At 37.4% G+C, this 17,177-nt stretch overlaps 1 protein-coding gene and 1 long non-coding RNA gene across 2 annotated transcripts in view; one reads left to right on the forward strand and one right to left on the reverse strand.

The window, feature by feature from the left end:
* The window catches only part of LOC145941561 (uncharacterized), a 39,001-nt gene extending 26,243 nt beyond the window's left edge, over nt 1-12,758 (reverse strand). Inside the window, exon 1 of the mRNA XM_083047707.1 lies at nt 11,229-12,758. Coding sequence (XP_082903833.1) covers nt 11,229-12,174 — 946 coding nt within the window. The 5' untranslated portion in view covers nt 12,175-12,758. The remainder of the gene's footprint in view (nt 1-11,228) is intronic.
* Nucleotides 1-17,177, forward strand: part of LOC145941563 (uncharacterized) — a 105,079-nt gene that overhangs the window by 38,698 nt on the left and 49,204 nt on the right. The window lies entirely within an intron of this gene.

Genomic DNA, 17,177 nt, shown 5'->3' on the forward strand with positions numbered 1-17,177 from the left:
TCTTTCATACACTGTAATTCTCGAATATGAAAACTGTGGTCTTAGCAAAAATTTCTGTGACAAACGGAAGTTAAAGTTGATTATATGTACACAAAATTTACTAAAAAAAACAAATCTTTATCAATTAACGCGCGATATATATGCTGAATATCTCACACACACAATCTTTCAAAATCCTTTTAAATCAGAGGCATTTTAAATCGCACGACTGAACGCGTGTAGATCCGATAATATTAAGTTCCGGAAAATGGAGCATGTAATCAGCTGATAAATATGTACGCGCATGTCTTTCTCACACCGAGCTTTCGATTAAAATCCGATTCCGCTTAAACGTGTCTGTGTGTGGAAAAATATCACGTGAGGGCAGCAGAAACGCGTAATTTTTTTTTCGAGAATCAACCCGCGTGGACGTCTGGCTACAAACAGAATAACATACAGTCGCTTAACCGGCGTTTAATATGCCTCTCGAACTATTTTATACAACAGCTCGCCGGGTTCACCCTGACTCGCTCTGAGCCACCTACCAACCTATATCCGAGGGAAAGAATGAGAGAGGAAAAAAAAGCGTTTATTCCGAAACAGAAGAGCGAAGTTATTTTCTTGTCGAACAGCTCATCTTCGGCTCTCTGGAAGATAACCAGAAATGTTTGATTTCTTTTAGCGCGTCTCCCTCTGCCCTCATCCTCTTCCATCCTCTCTTCGCGCACGCGGGATATTATCATCTCGCGTCTTGCACCTACGCATTTACGTCAGTTCTCCCGGAGAGAGAAGGAGAGAGAGAGAGAGAGAGAGAGAGAGAGAGAGAGAGAGAGAGAGGATCTCGAAGGAACGCACGATCGTAATTTGCGAGAAAATCGAGGGTTACGGGTTCCCGCCACGCGATCGAATTCGCACAATCGAAGGCTCGCGGTAATTTCGTTTCTATAATTATCCGTAACGTATGTCCGCCGTTTGCATACATAAAAGGGCCGTATATCGTCGAATGGTCAGCCGCAGCTGGTGTCTAGCGAGAGAACATCTTTTTGTACGCCTTAATGCCGCGAGTCTTAGACGTCTCATCGTAATATTTCTATGAGAGGCGACGTATATAATACATGTATATATGTATATAAAATGGCATCCCAACATTTTCGCGCGAAATTCAGGGAAATTTTTCGCTAATTAATATCTAATCGCTCGGCGCCGCGGAATGCGCGTTATTTTATCGAAAACAAATTACTCGGATGATTCATGGCTCGACTCGATAATCGCATCGTTGTACGATTTACCAGGGATTTGTAAACGAGGGACGGCAATGTTGTCGATGCAAATAAGGTCGCGAGGTTGACAAGCGTTAATATCCCCAGACGCGGCTGATGTGTGTTTCGTCGCAACAAGACATTCTATTATAGGTATGCATATATGTATGTCTGGTAGCTACGCGACGTCGCATCGGTTAGCAATTATCGCTGCGCGTTTCCCCAAAAGAAATCCGTCGTAAAACGGCAACGGTTTTAATGAGAAACCTGTTTGTCACGTCTGAATTCCTCAAAGAGACGACGTATTAATTGTCAATTTACATGCAAAGGGATTAATCCCGAGGAATCCGTTCAATTCGATGATGTCAACGCGCCGTATGTAATGACAAGGAAATAATTTTCTTTCGTCGAACTCGAGAAAAGAAGGCGAAAAGGAAGAATAATTGAAAAAATCATTTGCAAGTTGAGAATTACGAGATGTGTTAAAAATAAGGAACGTCTAACTTGTTAATTCGGATACGCGCGATGTTAATGGTAGATGCAACTAGAAGAGAGTGAACGTTCGTGAAAAAGGGCTGGTAAGCATGGCACCTCATTATTTTTTCAGCTGAACGATCAAGAGAGACCAGCTATTACAGGCGTCCATCGTCAAAGAGTACACCCGCATTTTAGAGAGGCAATTATCTCGTCTTGTTTTCCAAGAAGCCACTCACGTGTCGTTCGACTCTTAATAGGGCTGCCTGCCATAGATTAGATAATCTCTGCACTACTCGGATACGTTAGCAAAATTCACCAGATATGGCTAAAACACGGACAATATATCGTTCAGACGATAAAGAATCCGTGTCAAAAACTGTCAGAATATCTACTCATTTTTGTCTCTCTATGCGGAAAAGAAAAAAAGTAGAACCCTTATGTAATCGTGATTTCATCCCTTAATTTTTTTAATATAGATAAATAATATAAAATAATTAATAAAAAATAAATAATATCTAAAAATATAGGGATGCTAGAGAATATTGCAGATATCAAATATTGACAATACTAATTTCTATTATCAGTGAACCGTGTTGCGGTTTCATCCTTAATCGTTCTCGGTTTTCATCGTTCAAGTTTCGATTCAGTTGTTCCGATCTTTATTGGCTACCTGTCAACGTCGACGCTATTAATTATATCAACGCTCGCTTCCGGCAAACCAGAGACAGGCTTTGGGTTTATAAAGGCGCAATCGTGCGTGTGTGTGTGTGTGTATGCGTGTGTATCATCTCTTAACATTTAATATTCTAATTATTAGAATGTGAGTAATGTAACTATTTAGCAAACTGAGAGAGTTGATGTTTTACTTTCTTCTCGAAATATTAATTTTTTGAAAAATTGTTTAATATGTAAAATAATGACATCGACTTTAAAATTTACTGTTTAATATTTACATTATATTTTATTCGGTTAAATAATTGAAAAACGGGACATAATAACAAATACACAAAAATAATAAATTAAAAGTCGGGTAAAATAATAAAAAGAGTGCAAAAATCTTGTCTTTTGATGATAATATCATCAAAAATACATATGCAAAATTTTTAAGCTGCAAATATGATTAATTTGAGTTACACATACATGTGTAATTCAAGTTTTATGCATCGCATGTAAATCATTGAGAAGCGTTAATCGCTATTTGTCCACTATTTGTAGACTTCTGAGCTTTATCGCGTTTTGCATGAAAAATGAGTTATTCAATTTTTATAGACCGTTGCGAACGAAATTGACGGGTTAAGGGCGCACTTTCGACACCGTCGCTCTGCACCACGTAACCGAGATCGTTAGAGCTTTCGTAGGTGAGAGAACGCCGGGGGCCACGGCTAAAAGATGGCCTGACGACCGGACGCCCGCCACTTTTGCAACAAATCTTTCTGTCTAAATCAGTTTCGAGTGAGAGATAAGTGTTTCGGCATCGGACCCTCATAACTTGAAAAGATGAGAGAGAGAAGACACTCGTAAATCAGGCCTACTAATTCAATACCCTGAATTATTTTCCTTGCGATAAAACCGAGAAAATATCATCTAGATTCTAGTCGATTTAATTGTCATTTCATATATCCTTTTCATATTTATTTTCACTGCTAAAAGTGTATAAATTATCTTTGCAGGCTTAGATATAGTTGAGAAAAATATTGCGCAGAAGAATATTATATTATAATTAGACATATTTTTTTATTTTTTTTGACAACAAAAAATTATCTTTTTTATTAATTATTTTTTAGAAAATAATTTTCTTGAAAACGAAGCTTGATACGAAAAAATTTTATTTTTTATTTTTTATTTACTGTGTGTGTGTTTTATGAAAATATAAGAATATATCTTATAAACATAAAAAATATTGCATTTATTTTTATGTACGTTTCTGCTGATTATTCGTAAATAATATTTTATGTTTGGAGATATGTTTGTATAGCATGATATCTCTCCGGATTTTACATTAGGTATTGTTTTGAACACAATATCTCATACATTAGTCAAGAATATTATGAAAGTTTTTGTCGTTAGAGGTAGATTTATCGGTGTAAACAAGGTTGCGAACATATTCGAGAAATCCGCAGGAAATTTACGAAATAAATTTACAAATAAATATGATTTCTCCTGAGAGAGAAACGTCTATAAAAGCTTCGCGAATTATAAAAATAAAAATTAACAAATGTATAAGTATATACGAAATTAATGACATAAGGCAGATTAGATTATATTGCAGTTACAGAACTGCAATTTTTAATTTTCATAACACTTTAATTTTTATCTGGCCATCTATAATTTTATAAAATATGATAAATTGTAAGTTAATTCAATTTATAATTTTTATTCGATACAAATGTTTTCATCGATTAATTCTTTGTATTGCGTAGGCAGGTAACATCGATATATCGCGATTTGTCCAATTACTGTTCGATCAATTTTTCAATAATATAACGGGAATATGAAGTCTCTTTCGCCTTTCCTGTCGCCTTGTATTTTTTACACTGTCAAAGATGAGCGAGAGCACGCCGTGTCGGACGATCGATGAAGGTGTGGGCGATCAAGTAACAAAGCGTGCGGTATAAACAGAAACGAGGGGTGGTTTTTTATTGGCGGCTGCTTTTCGAGGTGCAGGCGCGAAGAGAGGACTGTCTCGGGTCCTTATCGACCCACGGGGTTGTCCGTGGACTTTTCCATGCTGTTTACCATGTCGCCGATTCATTTTTCAGCGCGTCGAGATAGCACATTCGAACATTATCCTCTTTTGTTTATCGCTGTCTTTCTTTTCAAACACGAAGTTTGTAATTAATAATAAGGGAAAATTATTGGAGAAAATCTTGGCTATTAAAAAATTTTCGTTAACAAAATAAATTAAAAATACGAAAACATGACTTCTAATTGAAACATAAATATTATTTTGTGTCTTAAGCCTTAATTTCTAGATTCAAAACACGCTCGTCAAGAACGTTCGATAATAATTTTGTGTTTGTATAAATTTATGGACGTAAATAATATTGCAGGTATATTCGTGAAATTTATTCGAAGGAATAAATAATTACGTCTTTCTCGTGACAAAGAGAGAAAACGTGATCAATATAATATGCACTAAATGCTGTCGACTTTTTACTCGGAGCGCTGCACATTTCGTTTAATCTCGATAAAATATAAATCAATGGACGCCAAAGAAGATTAATTTAAAGATTAATTTTTTGTGTTTTGTTGGCGAGATGGTGTCAGAGATAGATACGCGACGCATGTACGGATCTATCGATCTTCGTCGGACATTCTCGAAATCGCAGATTCGTATTATCTGTCAACCGCAGATCCGCCATTCCGCAGGTCCGATTTCACGATGTTTTATCTCCTTAAATCGAGTTCCTCGATCTGATCGAGAAGATGCGCGCGCGCGCACCATCGATCTTCCCGACAGAAAAAAATTCCGATAAGTCGTCGATACGATAATCTCGCGTCCGCATCTGTAACCCTGTCTGACCTCGATGCAACGTTGCTGTCATCGTTCCTAGAAAAGTATTTCTCTCCTCGGCTTTTGTTACGCAAAACGCATAAATTTCGCGCCTGGCCTTCTTCCTCGCCTAAATAGGTTTACGGTCTATTAAACTCTTTGGCACCGAATGGTACAGAAATCGACTCATCACCCCTTCTTCCTGATACTTTACACGTTTATCTCTTTATTATAATTTAGAATGTCATTTTATTATTCTTATATTATAGTATTTTAATTAAATCATATTATTATATTATTATTTCATTAATCCATTATAATAAATTTTCCAGCGCTAATAATATGCTGTTGTTTCAAAGTTTTGACAGAACAGAGACTTACATCTCGAGATATATATTGGCATAAAAATTTTTACTAAAATTTCCGTGCAATTTCCTACGATCGGATCTGCAATTTTAAATCTTTCCGACGTCATACATTTCTACCTCAAATTTGTAAAGGAATTCCAATCCGATCGGATTTGTTCTCCAAGTCAAGTCATTTCAAATTATTGTTAGAAATTGAGCGTGCAAATATAGACACACACCCGGTATACAGCCGACGCTGCCGATCGCCGTCGATTTCCAAGCCGGTGGCTCTCCAGTTGAGCAAATATCGTCTCGCGCTTCGGGCAACGCTCCTCGTGTGGCCTCGTACTTCTCTTCTCATAATTTCTCATGGCCTTTCTACCTATACCGGCTCCACCTATCTCTCTCTCTCTCTCTCTTTTTCTCTTTCTCTTGCTCTCGCTTCTCTTTTGCTCTCCTTCCTCGTCGTCGAGACGCATCTTTCGTACCGCTCGACATCCCACGAAGCGGGTACGAGAGCGAAGCACCAGTTCTGTACTTTTCCATAGCCATCTCTTTCTCCCTTTCTCTCTCTTGCCAGCACGTTTTACGCCTTCTTCGTATCCCGACGGTGCAAGAGTACGAAATGTGCCAGCCTCCGCCGAGAGAGAGTAATTGCTTTTACGCGACTCACGATCGCGAGCCCTCCGGATCGGTCGTGGAAACGGTAACTCTCTACCACGGCCATTTCGGGAGACAGCGTGACTTCCGGCCAAATGGTAGCGATATCGCCGGTATATTGTTCTGAGATGTATATAGAATACACGAAATATAATTCGACATTTTTTTTACAAATGTGTCTTTTTACACAAATAACGAATAATTCGTCATTTCATGATGTGTCGTCCTAGTCCATCGTGTGTTTGTATATAAAAATCCGATCGTTTCGACAATTAATCCTTCTCTTTAATACAGATTTCAATATACAATTTTTTTATACTATTTCAACGATGCTCGAAGACTCTGTTGCATTTGCATTCTTTTAAAAAAAAAGATGAAACGTTCCAATAATTTTTCGACGAAAGCGTGTTTTCCGTATCCCGTTTATCATTTCGGCAGCGGCAATTAAAGGATCAACGAAACCGGTACGCGTAACCTTTTTTTCCATACGCAAGTTTGCTCGCGCAGCTTGCGAGCGAATAGCCATTTGCTCGCTCGTGTGTCATCGTAGTATTCTAGCCCGTCTTCCCCCGACACGGTATATTTCGCCCCCTACTTAACGCTCTTATTCCACGACACCCCTCATCGTGACGACTCATCCCAATATCATCCCCCTATTCTCCGGCGTCTAACCCTCCGAAAATACTGACCAATGGCGTCCAGGTCGAGGGGATCCCATTGTCGATCCGACCAATCGTCGTTGCACGTTCCACGCACACGCGAGAGATCGGTTTCTGCGCGAGTAACAGACTATTCTTCGCGCGCTTCCTTTTTTTCCGCTCTCCCTCTCCTCCCCCTTCCTCCCCTTGCCCTGGCGAAAAAGGGGCGAGAAGGAGTAAGCTGCTTTAAAATGCATATCGATTTATGCCTAATGACTGACCGGGTCGCATCTGCGGATTAATAGTAGAACGGATCCTCTCTCCGGGAGAAGAGGGAACAATTCGCGCGCGCGCGCGCAGTATTTGTATTCGCGGGCGACAAACAGATTATCAGACCATTTATTTACCGATTACTTGCCCTTTATGTCGCTCTCTCTCTCTGCAATAATTTTTAGTTCTCCTTCTCGAGTCGCCCGTATTCAGGCACGACAGTTATACGATATAGCGTTTTCGATACCGCGATTCGAAATCATTTCTATGCTAATGGACGCTGCGCTTCATCGATCATCGTTAAATGCAACGTCACCGAGTCCCGTACTTGGCTATTTTGTGCTCGGGATCCTTACGGTGCTAAAGCACGATATTATCACGTTATGATAATACAATCGTGATGTGCTGTTACTATTAAAATATAAATTGTATCTGTATATTTTATTATATGCGAGAGAAAAATATATTTATAGAATAAATTGTAGCTGATTATTATTGGAGAATCGCGCGGAAAGCAAGTCAATAGTAATTAATAATTTTAAGATAGAATTAAAATGCGCTTTTGATCCTTATGTTTCAAAATTACTAATGCAATCGCAAGAATATTTTTCGTTTATACATAATTAATGTACAATTATATCAATTACATTTTTAATAATTTTATATTGATATAATTAATATTCTAAAACCATCTAATTAAAGTAAGGAAAGAACGCAGCATTAAAAGATCTCGGTTTTTTAAAAACAAGCTTTTCATATAACATTGCATGATTTGTTCTATAATTTTAATACTTCAAATAACGCCGATTCTCGAGAACCGCGGAAAGCAAGTCAAAAGTAATTAATTATTTAAAAATAAAATTGAAAAGCGCCATTAATTCTGAATTACTAATGCAATCGCAAGTATAATTATCAAACATATATTATAAAATTATTAAAAATATAATTGATAGTGATAGAATTAATACTCTAACAAAATGTATATATAATTAAAATGAACATAGAGAAGGAACTCGGCATTAAAATATCTTAGCTTTTTAAAAACAATCTTTTTTGCATATATCATTACATGATTTATTCTATAATTTTATATATATTTTTAGTAATTCAAAGAGCGCCGATTCTCGAGATAACGGCGAATAGAATCGTACATCATTCAAATTTGCTTCGGTCGTGAGGAAAACAATGGCAGAACGTGTGGAATGGAATACATACCGAGGAAAATATTTACCGTGCCACTTGCGAGGGGGGACGAAGTAGCGCTGCCAAATCGTATTTATTGATGGCAAAGTGAAAGAACCATGAGTGGAATAGGACAGGAGAGAGAGAGCGAGAAAAGGAGTGTAAATAAAGAGAGGCGCGATGTACATACATACGCGCAACGAGAGCAACGCGCGAAGTAAAAAACAATGCGTGAATCCGTGCGTGCTGGATCGAGGATCGTTTCTCGAAAACGCCAATTTATTTTTCGACGAGGGTCGCCGCCGCACGAGGGAGGCAGAAATGAGCTTTTATTCATCGAGCGCGCGACGCCCGACGTTTGGGCGCCTTTGATCATTTTTTAAACGGAGTTTATTCGCGTTCCTCGCGACGTTAAGAGACGTCCGATATTGCGTTTACAACTTCGCGTTTGAGGAAAAAAAAAAAAATACGCTTTTGCGCCGATAATATCGCTAATAAAAATATAAAGAGAGAAGGAGATTTTACGATCGAATCTCTCGAATCGCGATAGCGATCAATATTTATAAATATCCGAGCGAGTTTGAAACGCGGGCTCGAGCTCTCTCCGTAGGGGACACAATAGTTGTTACAACAACATATATATCTCGACGCACGATTTAGGGTGGCACAGCGTCGATCTGGGCGAGTCCCAAACTGTCATCCGAGAGGTGAAAGAGAGAGAGAGAGGAAAGGAGAGGGAAAGGGGAAGCTCACACACTCCACAATGGCGTCGGAAGGGTGGCGTTTGTTATAAATGAAAACGAAATTTAATCACACGTGATATACTGCTGCTCCCCCCTCTCCCTTTCGATCTTGGGGTGGAGAACGAGGACGATGAAGTGCGCGAATCCGCATCGTGCGACCGAAAATACGGGCACCTGCGGATGTCCGTGTTACACCCCGTGTGTATATATATACGCGATTTCATTATTAAAAGTCATTAAAAGCGGGTGGGTGAGCGCGAAATAATATACACATTACCGCACGTGGATTCTAGATTGCGTGAAGGGAATAATACATTTTTTCCACGAGAATCAATCTAAGAGAGTTATTATATTTTGATAATAATAAGGTATTTTTTTTCTCGATACACGCTTTGAATTTTTTATGTAAAATTATATATACGAAAAAAATTGATAAGACATGAAAAGTAAAAATAGATCAATCTAAGAGAGTTATTATATATTGCTGATAAAAACATGTATTCTTTTTCTCGATACACGCTTTGAATTTTTCTTTGAAAAGTGTCCCTCTCTTTCTCTCTGAGTATTTAATATAAAATTATATATACGAAACAATATTGATAAGAAATGAAAAATAAGAATAGATTAATTATTTATTATATTTTAATTTTCGTAATTAGGTGAATTTTTAATTGCGCCAACGTTGAATTGATGAAATTTCCATGCTTCTTTATGAAATACTAAATTTTATCTGCATAATAGGCAACTAATGTTAAAGAAAAATAATTATTATATATTAATTTATTATTTTCAATGAAATATCCCTCGTTTATTGCACTTTGAAAACAACATTATATCCTTTTTAAGCTAATAATATATATTATACTATCCTCTCCTATATATACAATATTTTAATTTATGTCCTACGCTGATCGCAATCTATCGTAAAATATTTATAAGAAGAGGGGAAAAGCACACAGACGACTCCCATAAAAAACAAACTACAAATCAGCAACCTTAGAGAGAAAGAAATCTGTTAACAACAGCGGATTCACAGCTAACGTCTAGCCGTCGCATCGGGATGCCTGTCCGACGAATAAATATGCAAATACCAGATCCGTCGGGCATAAAACGATACGATATGCGGCCCGGTAATTTCTTAATTGCGCCCCGAAAAAAATTCTTGTCATCGTAAACAGCCGGTTGATTATATTGAAGCGACTCGAGGCGCCGGCGACGTCTCGCGGATGACACAAACGAACGAGAAGGAAGAAAAGAAACAGCCCCGGAATAAACATTGACACAGAGGACGACGAAGAGTAAACTCACCGACGTCTCGCACTGTTTTATTTACACGCGACTGTATATTGTATATGTTTGCGTGATCTTGACTTATTTCTTGGTTGACTTGTAATATAGAAAATCATCAACCTATGGCCTACCTACACCTCTTCGCAATCTTCGCGACGGATAGCACAAGTGGCGTTCCCGAATTAATCATTCTCTCACGCTCGGCCGAGTTCCGGCGAGAGATTTCATGGATGACTCACGAGTAGGAGAGCTAGTTTACGCGCGGGATATAATTTATACGATTCGGCGGTTTGCGGTAGATCTTTCGAAAACGGAGGTTTAATACCGAGGCTCCCTCTCTTTCTCGAGATGAATCGATTCGTGGAAAGGGCACATTCGAGTCTGATTCAGATGAGAGTAACCCGGGCGTCTCTCCAGATCGTGAACGTCACGTTGATGGGGATCTAAAGAAGATACTTGAGAACGGAATTCGAGAAAACGCGCAGTTTTTTGTCTTACGTCTTTCTGATATTTTCTCTCCTGCGTGGATAAAATTTATACAGATCTAATTTTCGGTTTCATAATTTGTGATGTCGGCATAACTCAAGAAATGATATAGTATAGAGATTTAACTTTAAAACAATTTTATGTATATATATATAATGTATATTATATTTATACATTATATATATATATATATATATATATATAATAAATTCTGTCATGTTTCCTGCATGATATAACGCCTGATCTTTCATATACGAAAATCTCCTCGTAATGAAATTAATTTGATCAATTAATGCACTAGTTGTCGATCGATATAAGATCAACTAAAGGTTTCTTGCGAAAGGAGAAGGCAATTTGACTAAACGATACGAAAAGTAGTAGCCGGTAATGTCGTAAATACTCACCGGTGTGCGTCCTCTTGTGTATCTTGAGATTCTCCGATCTGGCAAAGACCTTGCCGCAGCCGAGATGCAAACAGGGAAAGGGTTTTTCCCCGGTGTGCACTCTTATATGATTGACGAGCTTATACTTGGCCTTGAAGGCTTTGCCGTCGCGCGAACAACCCTGCCAGAAGCACGCGTGCGTTGTGCTTTCGGCTCCGCCCACGTGTTCCATCTGTAGATGCGACACGATGTCGGTGAGGTTGTTGAAGTGCTTGCCGCAGAGCTTTCTCCCGGAACCCACGTCCGGATCCATCCACAGGCACGAAATTTCCTGATGCGCACCACTGTTGACCGAGGGGATCGGTCCGTCAATGTTCCTCACGTATCTGAAGAAAGAGCCAGGAGGATGGGTCGTAGCCATTGCCGGATGCTGCGGATGCTGTATCGAAGATGGCGGCAAGTGCGACGGGGTGAGGTACTGATGATGATGATGATGATGAGGCGGTATCCTGGTATCCTGGGAATAGGGCGCCCCGGGGTAGTGCGTGGCTGCCAGCGGATGCTGGCCGGGATGATGCGAGAATTGCTGCATCGTCGCGGCCGTGCCGTCGTGATGCAGCGACGTGAAGAGGCTCAACCCGTTCTCGGGCGTGGTGGGACTCGCCGCGTTGAACTCGTGCTCCCGTCGCAGAAGGAAGTCGCGCGTCCCGTAAGTCGGATGATGGCCCATGTGGTGCCCCATGTGCGAGGGAGCTATGTGGGGGGCCGTGTGAGGATGATGCGGCGGATAGCCCTGATGATGGAAGTGGTGATGTTGCTGAGACGGCGCCTCGACCCCCGGGGGCGGCTGAACACTGACGATGTCGCCCGTTCCACCGGTCGCTCCACCGCCCCCGGGTGACAGCTTGATATTCAGATTTGTAATGTGATGCAACTGGGACGACACGCCGTCTATGTAATTCATCATGTCGGACTTTCAACGTTGATCAACCTCGGAAATTAGCGCCGGGAGGTGACAGGATGGAACATGTCGCGTCGCGTTAGATAAAATATATCCTTCTTCCTAGGAGGAATGGGTCAGATATTTCTCGACGTTATAATAGTATACAATTGTACAACGATTGCAGTATCGTATGTGACGTAGATGCACTTTATTCCAGATTCATTTCACTTGCGAGTTATACCGTGCCGTTCTAAGCTTTCGTGAAAGCATCTAGCGTCTAACAATTCCATATTGATACACCATTGCGTCCCATTGCGATCGACGCGCAATTTCACACGTAATGATGTATACAACGATGTGAACTATATGTCGATAGATCCCCCCGCTCGAGACTTACTTGTTATCACGCGATTGCGCGCGAATACATTTCGGACGAGTTTTGACAGCTAGTAGTACGGTATCTCCGATCGATCATCCTCAGGGGTCACTCGAGCACTTTGCAACTGTGCGCCACAACGTGCGCTTACACAACACACTTCTTTTCTCCCCGGGCGTCCCGGGCACCTAGTTCAGCGACGGTAAAACACCCGTTGTGTGCTACTTGCTGCGTTCGCAGCGGGACTGGAAACTTGGGACTCCCGCCGAGGTAACGCGGTCGTGGCCCATCATCCCCTACTTCCTCTCTCGTTGGGCGTGCTGGTCTCTTTTTTATCTCTTCCTGCGCCTCGGCCAACCCGGTGCCTCTCTACCCCACCGCGATTAACGCCGCCTTACATCCCTTCCAAAACGCCATTTCCTGAACAGAGTCTGTACCCACTGTTGATCGTTTCCCCACCGGTACCAACGTCCCATTGGTGAAAGCCGTGTTGGTGATCACCAGATAGAGAGACTCCGATCGACCTATCGCGAGCGAGCGGGCGTCGCGCTTGCCAACGCGCATGTTCCGGTTCTTGGTTCACGCCCAAATATTGGAGGGAAGGTGCGAATGATAAGGTTCCGCGATTTTATTACACGAAGAAGTGTTTCCCCGTCTCTTGACGCATAAACATCTCGTTTGGAATGTAACCACTGATATTTTATGCGCCAATTTCTCCAAGTTGTTCTTTATTTTGTAATCGTTAAGTTTAGTTTTTAGTATCGTGCGATAGCTAGTGATAGATACGCGATAATTAGCGTAAAATATCAAGACCGACACCGCGAGCAAATGAAATTGGGTAAACATTGAATAACTTGTTATCTATTATGGTTCACTGTCTCATATTATTATTCATCAAAATCGAACAATATATATTACTATGTTTTTGAAAGAATTTTGAAAGTTTGACAAATAAACGCCAAATTAAGCATTAAAAATTGTACAAAGTTTCTGCTATTATTACGGAAAAAATTGTAAATCGAGCCATCGAAAATAATCTACGGAATATGTTTAAATTCATTATTCGAACTTAAAGATTTTTTTCCTAGTCGCTGAATACAAATTTCATATCGAACTAATTTCAAAATAAAGATTAAAATTTATCAAATTTAACAAATTTTCGGATTTTTATAATTCTTCTTCAAGAACTTGTTGTTAAAATTAACGAACATGATATGATGAATATAATATATAACGCGGCCAGAGAATAGAAAACATTTAGTTTAACAAAAAGAAAAATGAGAAATAATCGCGCGTTCTTAGTTTTTTTATGTTAAATATAAATCCGGTTTTTAAAATTGTATTATGTCGCAATTTTATGGAATTTCCAATTAAAATTGCAAAGAAGATTATATTTTAATGTACTTTTTACGATATATAACCTGTTGGAAAAGTTTTTTTTATTCAAGATCAAGTTTAATATTATTAAAATTTATAGTCTTCAAAAGTAATTTATGTAAAAATTAAAGCTAATAAGATTTTCGTAATTAACATCTGTCATATCGCTGAAAAGTTTATATTACATTATTAAGGCTTATGGATTCTTAAAGATTGTTTATGTACATATGAGGGTTTAAAACTTGCTGGATATAAACAATCTGACATCAGAACAATTCAAGAAAGCTGATATTTAAAACACTTAAACATTCATCGTTAAATCTACTATTGAATTACGAGATCGTACATTTATATCTTTTTCAATTTGCAAGTTGAAGAAAATAATTCTACAATATTCTTAATGAAAAAGAAACGCAAAATATAATTTATCAGTTATTTCTCAAACATAGAGATATATCAATGTATGTCTCTAAAAAAATCAAAAATATACAAATAAAATGTGTACATGAAAAATCGTTGCAAAATATAATTTTTTGACTTCAACTTTTCATAAGAAAAAATAAGTAATAAAGTAACTAACACACACAAATGCAAATGAACGTTAGACTATCCACATTCTTCTTCTTCTTTACATATAATTTTTTTTTTGTATCTACAGGTAAACTAGGTTCAAAGGTATATTAATCTAAGGGTAGGCATCTAAGGGTAGGCATCTAAGGGTAGGCATCTCATTGTCAGACATAGACCTATTTGTTCTGCAGATACAAATTTTGCAGAAACGCATTAGTGAATTCTATTTTAATTTTTAAAATATCTAAGAGCATTGTTAGGTCGAGGCATTATACAAATTTTTAAGTTTCTTTGGAAAAACGATCCGACTATATAAATCTTTTTTCGACAAATCCCGGATTTATCATGCATCAATAGCAGGTAGTAGAGTAAAAAAATCACGTTTCCCGTATAATTATTGTTAAAGAAAACATATATCTATTAACTTCCTCTGCTATTCTCTTATTTTATCTGCATTAGAATAGATTATTTGTAGGTTTGACGTTTATTAAATTTAAAACTTTTTTTTTTCAAACAAAAGATTTCGGTGGATTCAATATATTGGTAATCAACTAGTTATTCTCTACTATTTTTATATATCTACATATATATCAATTTATATGACATTTCTAGATAAACCGAGAGAAATCCCTTGTAAATTCTATTTTATACATTTACGACCCTCTAGTTGTCGGAAACAGGTGGTTGCGGTCCACAAGGTGTTTTAGAAAAGAAGCTAGCAGATAGCACACGATATATCTTCTCTTCCCAGCATCTTAATAGATATTTTAACTTAATTACTGCGCTATTTGCGACAGAAGAAGCATATCAGGTTCACTAACACTTTAAAATAGCTGTGTTAGAGCGCACGCTAATTGCTAGTAAAAAGAGTGTCATGTAAACTACACTTAGGCATATCTGAAGTTTACGATACTGACGTTCCCTCCTGCTATAATATGGATATTTCGAATTTTATTAAAAGTAAGACCTAATTAATTTGATTGAGGAAAAATGCGCATATATAATATACATTTTCTGTTAATATATTATTTTCTCTTAAACATATATATTTATAGATATACATAATTAAATCTATTTTACATGTATATATATGTATTTTTTTATTAATAAGTTATAAGCTATATTTAATTTTATATTATTATACGAAAATATTAGAATTAATGTCTAAAATGAGATAAAAGCCGAGTATTATTTTTTATTTATTTATCTTTTTTTATAGTTAGAGAAGTTTCGAATAAATAATTAAGAATTATTTTACATTAGAATAATAATTAATTAATAATAAATAATTTATTAACTAAGGAAATAGAGAGAGAGAGAGAAAGAAAACATATTCATAACTTTTTAAAGTTTTAAATTTTTATATCAATCTTGATATACAAAGTCGAGATCATTTTTACTCTTTCGTTCAACAATTCCACGTTCAACAACAGCTCGATTTTGTTTTATATAAGGCGAGTATGCGGATCTATAATTTTTCCCAGATTTTCGCACTTTGATATCTACACGCTATATTTACTAGCTATTTACAGCGATCTTTGTTTAACACTATTTCTGCATCGTGCTGTTGAATATATTAACAGAGCTTAATCATCCGCATAAATAATGCAAATACATCGAGCGCTTTAACGGGCTGCCTCATTGTCGCGGCAAAAAATGAAGTCCCATTATGTCCGTAATGGGCACGGTGGCTGACTATTTGATATTAATAACTACCATAAAGGCGGACTCGCGTGGCTCTTTCGTGTACTTAGAAGGCACCGACTGAATGATGTTTTCCGTCCACCTTCTGTTGCTTACTAACAGCGCGAGAAGACAAATCTATGCATATAACGCTTGAGCGAGTTTATGAACTTGCACTCTGGGCGCACTCGAAAGATATATTTTTTCTCATCCATATATTATGATAATTTTAAGGATTTATAGTTTAATTAGAAAAATTTCTGGGTCTACTTGGAATCTAGTCAGATTTGCTAAAAGAATCGTGGATTCAGGTAACTGACATTTATAAAGATTTAGATCAGAAATATATAATGTTTAATTATTATTATTATATTATTATAAAATATTTTGTGCAAATAAAAATTTACATTTAATTTATGGCTAAATCGATATGTTTTGTTGAAACTTTGAATTGATCAAATAGAGTCAAGAAATCAATTTTTTTAATATTCTAAATTTTCTCTATAGAAATAGAATTAAATTTTTAAATAATAAAAACAGATCATACATTTTTCATACAATTTACAAATTATTTACTAATTTCTAAATGGTATTGTAATACGATATATTATTATGCTCTAGAAAATTTTTATGCAAAAATGTATGCAATTATGTGTGTATATATATTTTCTGTATTTTTCATATTTTATCGTTAAATATAGATAAAATTATGTCTGCACATTCGAGTGTTATAAATATATGTGTGTGTGTGTGTGTAAATTTCTTTCGGTTTCTTTTATTATTTTTGCGAGTGTCTTATATTTGCAGTATTTTGTTTTATATTTTGCCATACACAGTAATATCGATATTTTTTAAAAATTTGCAAACGACATCTAGTATAGGATTTCATCTGATCGCAATGTTTTCAATGATCTCGAGCGCAGTTATGCATCTGTGTGCATATATTCGGTTTGAGATTCGCCAACACAAGACGGATATTGTCTCAGCGGACTCATCAGTCACGACCGGTGCAGTCATTATA

The sequence above is a fragment of the Prenolepis imparis genome, unplaced genomic scaffold, assembly GCF_030444845.1.
Source record: "Prenolepis imparis isolate NDT839.2.m4 unplaced genomic scaffold, iyPreImpa1.0 SCAF_10, whole genome shotgun sequence".
Lineage (NCBI taxonomy): Eukaryota > Metazoa > Arthropoda > Insecta > Hymenoptera > Formicidae > Prenolepis > Prenolepis imparis.